The sequence below is a fragment of the Wasmannia auropunctata genome, unplaced genomic scaffold (genome assembly GCF_000956235.1).
Source record: "Wasmannia auropunctata unplaced genomic scaffold, wasmannia.A_1.0 LD336022.1, whole genome shotgun sequence".
In the NCBI taxonomy this organism is placed as follows: domain Eukaryota; kingdom Metazoa; phylum Arthropoda; class Insecta; order Hymenoptera; family Formicidae; genus Wasmannia; species Wasmannia auropunctata.
In genome coordinates, this window is record NW_012026868.1 from 687,027 (window position 1) to 696,188 (window position 9,162).

Here is a 9,162-nt window from a genome sequence, read left to right on the forward strand (position 1 = left end):
GATGTAGGCTCGATGAGAATTCGGTGCGTCTCGATTGGGCTTTGGCCGAACGCGCGCACTTACTATATGCATGGCCATGCTGCCGAACGCGCACTTATTATTAATTATACACTACGAATTGTTGCTGAACGCGCACTCACTATATGTGTACTGCCGAATACGCATTCATTGTGCGTGCTGCCGAACGCGCACTTACTTTATGCGTGCTGCTCGAATGCTTGATCGATAGAGTACGAAAATTTCGAATTAAAGCTTGCGGCGCAGGGCACGCGCCACGCAGTACCAACCATCCACACGCAGTACCAACCATCCACGCGCCGTGCCAATTCCCTACTGTTCGCCGCGCGCCCCGCCAGCGCGCCGCGGCCGTCGAGCCGCCGAGCCCGGTCACCCCACTCTCCCCACGCGCATGCGCGCGCCGCTCAGCCCGCGGCTCGCCTCGCCGCGGGAAATAATGCCGCGACGTAAAATTCTCTTGTATTGAATTTTGGCGGAATAATCACGCAGAAATTAAGCATATCGTATATTGTACTGCGTGCTCTCCGAAAATAGCGAATGACGGCAATACCGTAGAAACAGAGATCGATCCACACATCACTAATTATTATACGTATAATTAATTAATTTTGAACGAGATGAAATTCGATTCGGGTTCCTTTCTTTCTCTGTTGCACGACTAGGATAAAGTAAATAATTGCTTACTGTTAATTATTACAATTTTCTGATATACACTATACAATAATCTAACAGATAATTTAATACGCGAAATGGGTAAAACAATTCTGTAGTTGGCACGGACACGCAACACAAATTGTATACCCGCGGTGCAGATAAGTGGATGTTGCATGTAGTTTACATCCATTTCTTCAGGGGGTGTTAGTGCGCGTTAGGGCATTTTGGTGTGTATAGAAGAAAGTTATGTCCTCTCTCGGTTATGTTTCTCTCTGTCATCGTTATGCGCCCTCGCGCAAGCGTGTAAATATCTACGGCACGAAAGGAAGATAAAGCGATACTTCGGAAAATTCTTCAGGTAAACACGTATATTCCTGCGCGTACGTGGAACGCGAGTTCATCGGCCACACCCGAGCAGTGGCGAGTACGATACGGGCGTCGTCGTGGTGATCAGCTGTGGCTAAGCTAAGGCTAAGGGTGGTCGGAGTGGCGAGGCTGCCGCGACTGGGGCGTGTGTACGTCTGTCGCATCGTGGTGCACGGCTGCAGTGTGATCGTTCGCCGGAATCGTTCGCCGTCTCGCTTCTCCGTGGGCCATCCCGCGTCCCGACGCCGTCATGCCGTGGCAAAGCCCGAGCTCGAGGATCGGTTGCTACGCGAATAAGTGCCGCGCCTGCATGAAGGAGGGCGGCAACATGCTGCCCATGTACGACGATAACATCATCAACAAGATCAATCTGCCGTACAAGCTCGCGCAGCTCACGTCTATCCAGGTAAAAGACTCACGATTGTTTCAGAATATGTATTACATTACACCTGCGCTGTGCCTTGCGCCGAAAAATTATGCAATACAATACAAAACGCCTTTCGCATAACCTAACCTCAAAGAGCATCTTCAGCAGATCTCCAGAGCCAAGACTAACGTGATCGATCTGTAGACACGATTAACGTTTGGCACGGTTAACGAGAGGCCTTTTGGCACTATCGCAATTAATAATTTGATGCTGCAAAAATATTTTGTGTAGTATTGTGTACTAATTGAGATAAAACTTTTCTATCGAATATGACTGTGTTTTTCGTTTGGTGCTTACATTACAGCGCTTATATGGCGCCTGCAATGAGCCTTAAGATTTAAGAAAATTGACTAACAATAAGTCCCGAAACATAATAGGTGTTGTTATGACCTTAAACCTTAAGAAATGGACTAATCGTTGAATATGAGAATAATCGATTATGATTGGTCATTTTCTTATGGCTTAAGGCTTACTATATTTATTGTGTTTCAGGACTAATCAATCGATTATTCTTCTTATGTGAGATGAATAATCGACTATGATTGGTCAATTTTCTTAAATCTTAAGTCTCATTGTAGACGCCGCAGTAAGCATCATTCGTCCTTGTTTAACACTTGATAAACAACAAGGATGAAATGATGCTGTAAGCGCCAAAGCAAACGCAACCTGTGCAGAGTAAAATCATTCTGTTTATATCGCTGTATATGTAATTATATCTATAATATGCTAATAACACACTTTTATTCAACAGATTGATAGATTTGATGGACTGCCCAACAAGCTCTGCCCGAAATGTGCATATCGAACTAACGTTTTGTACGACTTCAGACTGGAAGTGCAAGAGTCAGACAAGAGGCTCAGAATGCTGCACGAAACTCAAATGAACATTGTCAAGGTATAGTGACGGAGAATAAAAATGATATTAATTTGTAGTATGCATCTGTTCAATGAGTTACACAAGTAAATGTTAAATAATTCATTATTGAATCGAATATAACTGTGTTGACGAAGACTAATCTGTAATTAACACAAGTGTTTAAAAAACGCTAAATTATTTAAAAGGTATTTTTTCGTCTATTATAACTAATTGCCTACGCTTTTTGTTTTAGAGAGAAGAGGTGAGTGAGATGGAAGATAGCAATGTGCAATCAGATGGAGCCTTGGAATTGAAAATATCAAACGTTAAGACAATTGAAGACGAAGAACAGCAGTATGAAATTGACGTGTCTCAGTTGGTTGAAAATGGTGGCGATAGTAGTGAGAGTTCGCAGTTGAATAATTTCTTTTATAATATTATACAAAAAACGAACGAGGGCCAAATGGATGTTCAGTTGACGAAGACCGAGCTACCTGAAGAAATTTCGGAGATGTTTACATCGGAGAACGTCACAATAATGTACATACCAAAATGTGCGATTGAATCGATGTCAGAGGAAACCGCGTTGACGTTTGATCCGGAACAGGAAGAAATCGAAAATGGCAATGACACATTTGTCGCCGAAGTGAACCTGACCGAGCAGGAAAATGAGGATGTTTCGTGTCCCGCGGAATCTAACGCGACCAGAAAGAACAAATGTGGCTACTGGGAGCATCAAGACACAACGATGATGAAGGTTAAACAGAGACAGGGTGAGAAATATGACACGAGACAAAACGGAGATAAGGAAACAAAGCTGACCGAAAGCTGCAATTCCAATGTCGAATTCACAAGAGTGGAGGACAGCGACGGATCCGATTCCGACTACTTTGACGACGGTAAAGACAATGTACTGGGCAGCGTGAGCGACGCGATTATAAAGATAAAGGAAGTGCCGCAAGAAAATGGGATTATGGCGTATCAGTGCACGTTGTGCCTGCAGAACTACGATCAGCTGACGAGCGCGTTACTGCACACCGTCGACAACCACGTCCCTTTCAACGGTCCGTTCTTTTGCATGCTGTGCGAAAAGGACTGCAAGAGCCATCGGGAGCTGCGGGCGCACGTGAAAACGCACACTGGCGAGTTCCCGTACTCCTGCTTCCTCTGCAAAAAGTCGTATTCCCGAAAGAGATATCTGAAGAGGCACATGGCGTGCCATCCCAATTTCTCGCGGCACCGTTGCATAAAGTGCGGCTGCCGCTTCAAGTCGAAGTCGGAACTGGAGGTCCACGCGGCGACGCACGAGCACGTCACGCCCTACGCTTGCAATCAGTGTACGCGCGTGTTCAATCACAAGGGCAATTACAAGCGGCATCTGATCAGCCATTTGGATCCCCAGGGGATCCGTTTACCTAAGTATCCGTGTAATTACTGTGATAAGCGCTTTCCCAACAATCGTACGCTGCAAACGCACATACGCGTACACACGGGCGAGAAACCGTTCCAGTGTGAGGTTTGTAAAAAGTCATTCTCACAACGAGGCAACTTGCTGAATCACTCAAAAATACACTCGAATCCTCGCAGCTACACGTGCGAAGTCTGTGGTAAAAGGTTCGTAGCATATGTTATTTATAGTTTGATACAAATGATGCAAAATGTCATAATTTAAAGATTCATAAACACATATCACGATTTAAAAAAAAATAACAAATGTATTGTATTATTGTATTATATTTATCAATTTATCTTTAATATTTACATATTATTGACATATTTACAACATCTTTTATACTTAATACATATTTATATATTTACAATATCTTTTAATAAAGGACGGGAGAAACGGCCAATTATTCGAGCATGAAAGGGTGTTACAGCATATATAATCAATTTATTACGACCTCGTAAGCACCGCTGTTCTTACACAGCGGTGCTTACGAGGTCGTAATAAATTGATTATATATGCTGTAACACCCATTCGTGCTCGAATAATTGGCCGTTTCTCCCGTCCTTTATTGATTAGCTTCGAGCGGATCTTTAATATAATATCTTTTATATTTAATATATCAGATAATATTTTAATATACTTAGTGAATTTTTTTTGAAAAATTTTTGAAATTGTTATAAAAATATCTACTACATCTCATTGATATAATTTTTCGATGTTAACATTTTTATATGATTGTTACAGCTTCAATCAGCGTTCTACGTTACGAGATCACGGATTATTGCACACAGGTGAAAAACCCCACGTATGTAATGTATGTGGAAAAGCGTTTACGGTTAGCGCGGCATTGAGGAGGCATATGTTCAATCATGCTGAAGGCAAGCCAATAAAATGTGACAATTGTGGCATGGGATTTGTCGGTAAATATGATTTACGACGACATATGCGAGTGCACGAAAACCGACCTAAGCAAAAGCGGAAAAGAAACGCCCAGTCAAATACGACCAATCTTCAGCCAAAATTAGAGGAAAGTTACGTTGCATTGGAAGAGCCAGAGATCGAGACTACTATGCTCATAGAAATAAAAAAGCAAGAGGAGGAGGAGGAAGAGGAAGAGGAGCTTTTACCACAAGACGTTACACAGACAATGCCGCAAGTCGAATCAGAAAAGGAAAATGAGGATGCACTGTTTAATCTTCAGTCTTATAATCCAGTTTTATACAATACGACTGAGAGTAGATCGTAGACTGTATAATACTAACTATCTTGTTAGTAGACACATTTTTATTCATATATTCACGCATATAATCGCTTTCCTTTCTCTTCAACTCGCTCCGATGATACAGATGCAGCAATAGAATTTGTACAGTACTTTATCAAGATATCTTTTATTTTTTTTTTGAAGTTAACAAATAATTAACTTTTCGCATAAATTGCATATAGGTTATCTCTGAACTCACAAGTAAATTTATCCAAGTGTAATTCTTTGATTTCTTTTAAATTTGGCAAAAATTGAACTGAAAAATATTTTACTTATGCCTTTCCATTTTGGCCTTTATGCAGTTTAAGGACAGTTATTATCATTTTAATTTTTATCTTCGTATTATAAATATAATAATAACATCCAACAAATAATTTAATACAAGCTATAGGAATTTTTTGGATTGTTTATTACAAATATATATAAAATCAGGTTTGCAAAATTATTCGCTTAATTATTATGCTTACAGCTAACACAAAGACGAGAATTGAAGTGGTAATAACTGTTTTTTTTTAAAACGTATATATGGACCAAAATGGAAAGGATAAAATATTTTTTATAGTTCTACATTATGCCTTTGAAAGAAGGAGAATTACACTTGGTAGGTTTGTCAGTGCCAAAATTGGTGCAACAGCTTTAAGCACATAAACAAGTAAAAAATGCCTAATAAACTTATATCCGTTTTTAAACGGTTTTGGAATTACGGAAACCGGATAACTTCCGAGTAACTCGGAAACCGTAACTTAAAATCGGATATATGTTTAATTTTTTACTTGTTTTCAATGTGCTAAAGCCACCGATCAGTTTTGGCATTGACAAATAAACCTACCCAGTGTAACTTTCCTTCTTTTTTGCATTGGGTTCAGAGACATTCTTCTTAATAGATATATTATAATTATTCGAAAATCATGTATCTAATTTTCGAAATTGAGATTTCTTTACATTGAGTTATATAAATAGTGAGAAATAATGTTATGATATGATTTTTTGATAATTTTACAAATCTTCAAAAACTTAATAAATTTTTTCTTATATTCTCCATTTATGAACAATGGTACAGCAACATTCTTATTACATATAAAACGTAACATACATATAATACGTAATTATTATACTTACATATAATATTATATATTTAGATTAATTCAGAAATGTTTTGTGTCTAAAAAATTTTTAAGATATAATTTCTGAAGATTCCAAAGTTTTAGTATATAAATAAATATAAAAAATTGCAACATGTCATTAGCATGTTCATCGATGAAGTACTATTAGTGTACTATATTACATTGACAGTCATGTCATATGCATTATTCCTAAAAGTATAACACTTACTTTTCAATACGAATAATACCAATTTTTATTTGTAAGAAACTTTATCATTCAACGGCAAAATAAAGTTAATTATAAATAATTGAACATGTCAATTGAATGAGTGACATGACAGTCAACGATGATATTAAAATTTTGATTTGTAATTAAGTGTTAAAGATGAAAATCTGATCTGAATGAGTCTTTGTGATTGTCAAATAGAGTAAGACGATAATAGACCAAGAAATAGGTAAGACGATAATTAAAGGATATAAATATCGTCGATTATTTCGGTAAATTGACATGAATATAAACAATTAGCTTAAAATGCAATATTAAATTTATGATATATTGTTGTACAAGTGTTTCATAAATAAGCATACATATTTATGCCGCGACAGTACCATATGTATACGGCATTACTGCGTTTTTATCTAATCATTACCTGCATAATATGACAACGGATAATGTACAAACATGAATGAAAATAATGAAAGAAATAAAAATATTCATGTATGTCTAAAATTAAAATTTTATGCTAATTGTCGAAATTCACGCGAACGCTAATAAGAGATTTTTAATAGTATTTCGTTGTTAAGAAATTATAACGAAAGCGAAAAATAATTGAATATATTATATATTTATACAAATATAATAAATATATTAAATATATTAAATAAATATATTAAATATATTAAATAAAGGAGATGAATTATTTTATACGCATGTAATATCCTTGTATAAAAAAATACATATGTGTATACATATATACTTATATTTCTTTTCAGTTTTTAGTTGTATGAAAATACGAATACCTACGTACGAAAATTTGATACCTTAAGTTTAATTCAAGAGGGAGTTTTTACGTTAACATATAAATCTATCTTACGTTACGTACAAAACTATTAAAAAAATTAATTTTTCGAATTTTTTAATAATTAACATACAAATTCTATAATAGCTGTTTTTATATATAATTTTTACTGATAAGTCAAATCCTTCAGGATTACCCCCGGGATTTACCTCCGGTGGCTCCGGTTATTCGTAGAAACAAGAGTACTATTTCTTGACCACAGAGAGCGCCACGCATGTTACATCATGATTCCGATTCACAAGTCAGTCCGAGGCCAGTATTTATTCGATTCTTATATTTAAGACCGCGTCTTAAGTCTTCAGATGTCATAAGCTATTCACAGAGTTATATTAGCATCTTAAGATATTATTTAAGACGGTCTTGAAATAAGAACCGTCTATGAATACTGACTGAGATTATGAATACTGAGAGTCAGTATTTTTGTTTCATTTTTTTTGCTGAACAATGATTGATGATTGAGAAATCTGTTTATATACGGTCAAGAAACATGTTAACTGTTTGAATACGAATAAGGTGAGAAATTGGTGAATAATATATTTCTAGATGTAGATATTGATTTGGTGCAATTATCTGTTTGATATTTTTTAACAATAATTTGTCTGAAAGTTTTCAATCTTTCAATCTTTATTCAAATATTTTTCAAAATTGATTGAATTAAATTTTCAGTACTTTTAACTTTTTTATTATCTACTAGATGTCGCATTCAGTTTCTTAAGTTATTAAAAATCGAAGAGATTTCTTTTATCTTTTTGACTGTACAAATATGACGACGCGGATTAATAATGATATTTCTTTATATTAATTAGCAGATATATTATTAATAGCTCAAGTATTATTGTGGTTAATTTACTGATTGATTATCGGTAGTTGTTTTCACAAATGAAATTCATAGTTTGGAAATATGAATCCTGAAGCCGTATGCGTATTCAGTAATATTAGATAGTAATTAAATTAATTAATTATATGCGCGAAGTTAATTCGAAAAGGTTTCACTACCGTATATATTTAAGAATTGGACGTAGATTAATTGATTGCAAATTATTTTTGGTAAAACATATATAGAAGAAATAAATATTTTAAAATTAATGCCATTTTCTTTCTTTTTCAGATTACTGACATAATCTTCTTTCTTCCCATGTTTCCATCATACTTTATTCATCTTACATTTGATTCAAACCAAAAAATGGTATGTCCTAATAAAATTTGAAAATAACAAAAGTGTTCATAAATTATTAAGAGACTTCGGATCAAAGCTTTGTGATATTTTTATATGATATAAAAAATATGATCTACTATAATATAAAAAAAAGAACATAAATTAACAATCCATAACGCATATTATCTAATTATAGAGTATGAATTATTAGGATCAAGCACGAGAAGTAGCCAATGAGATGTATTAATCTAAAATTTTATTCGCACTATAAATGTATTTCTATCACATGAAATGTAACATCTGCTTAAATTATAACATCTTTACGATTGAATAAAATCGCGTGTGTGCGGATTCCAACGTTTTTCAATCGAGGATTAAAATAAAAGTTTACACGAGACCAAACACGGCTAATTCTCTTTATGTTACATAGAGCGGTTCACTGCTAACATATGGAAATCGGAGCCGCGATTGATCCGTCGATTCCACACAGAGCGGAATATACGGAGCTTAAATGCTCCATTCGGCTTCCTGCCGTGAGCGCACGCGTTTGAATGCTCGAAAAGAGGAACGATCGAAAGGAGAGAACGAGATCGAAGAGCAAGGGACTTTCGAGCGACATGTCACAGAAGAGGACGCGTCCAAGGCACCGTCCAGATCCGGAGCGCGCGCGTTCGCGGGAGCCTTCTCGTCGGACACATGGATCACCGATGTTGCTGGCTGCGCGTCCCGTGCGCAATTGAGAGCCGCGGCGAGCGTCGCGCGTGGCTGCGCGGCGCGCGACTGCGCAGGTCG

General features: G+C 36.5%; 1 protein-coding gene across 1 annotated transcript; it reads left to right on the forward strand.

Annotated features, from left to right (window-relative positions):
• The first annotated feature begins 900 nt into the window (after nt 1–900).
• Nucleotides 901–6,167, forward strand: LOC105453074 (zinc finger protein 888-like). Its single transcript, XM_011694777.1, has 4 exons — nt 901–1,444; nt 2,217–2,360; nt 2,575–3,935; nt 4,516–6,167. The coding sequence occupies exons 1-4, from the start codon at nt 1,289–1,291 to the stop codon at nt 5,015–5,017; spliced, it is 2,163 nt and encodes a 720-aa protein (XP_011693079.1). The 5' UTR covers nt 901–1,288; the 3' UTR covers nt 5,018–6,167.
• Nucleotides 6,168–9,162: the final 2,995 nt, after the last annotated feature.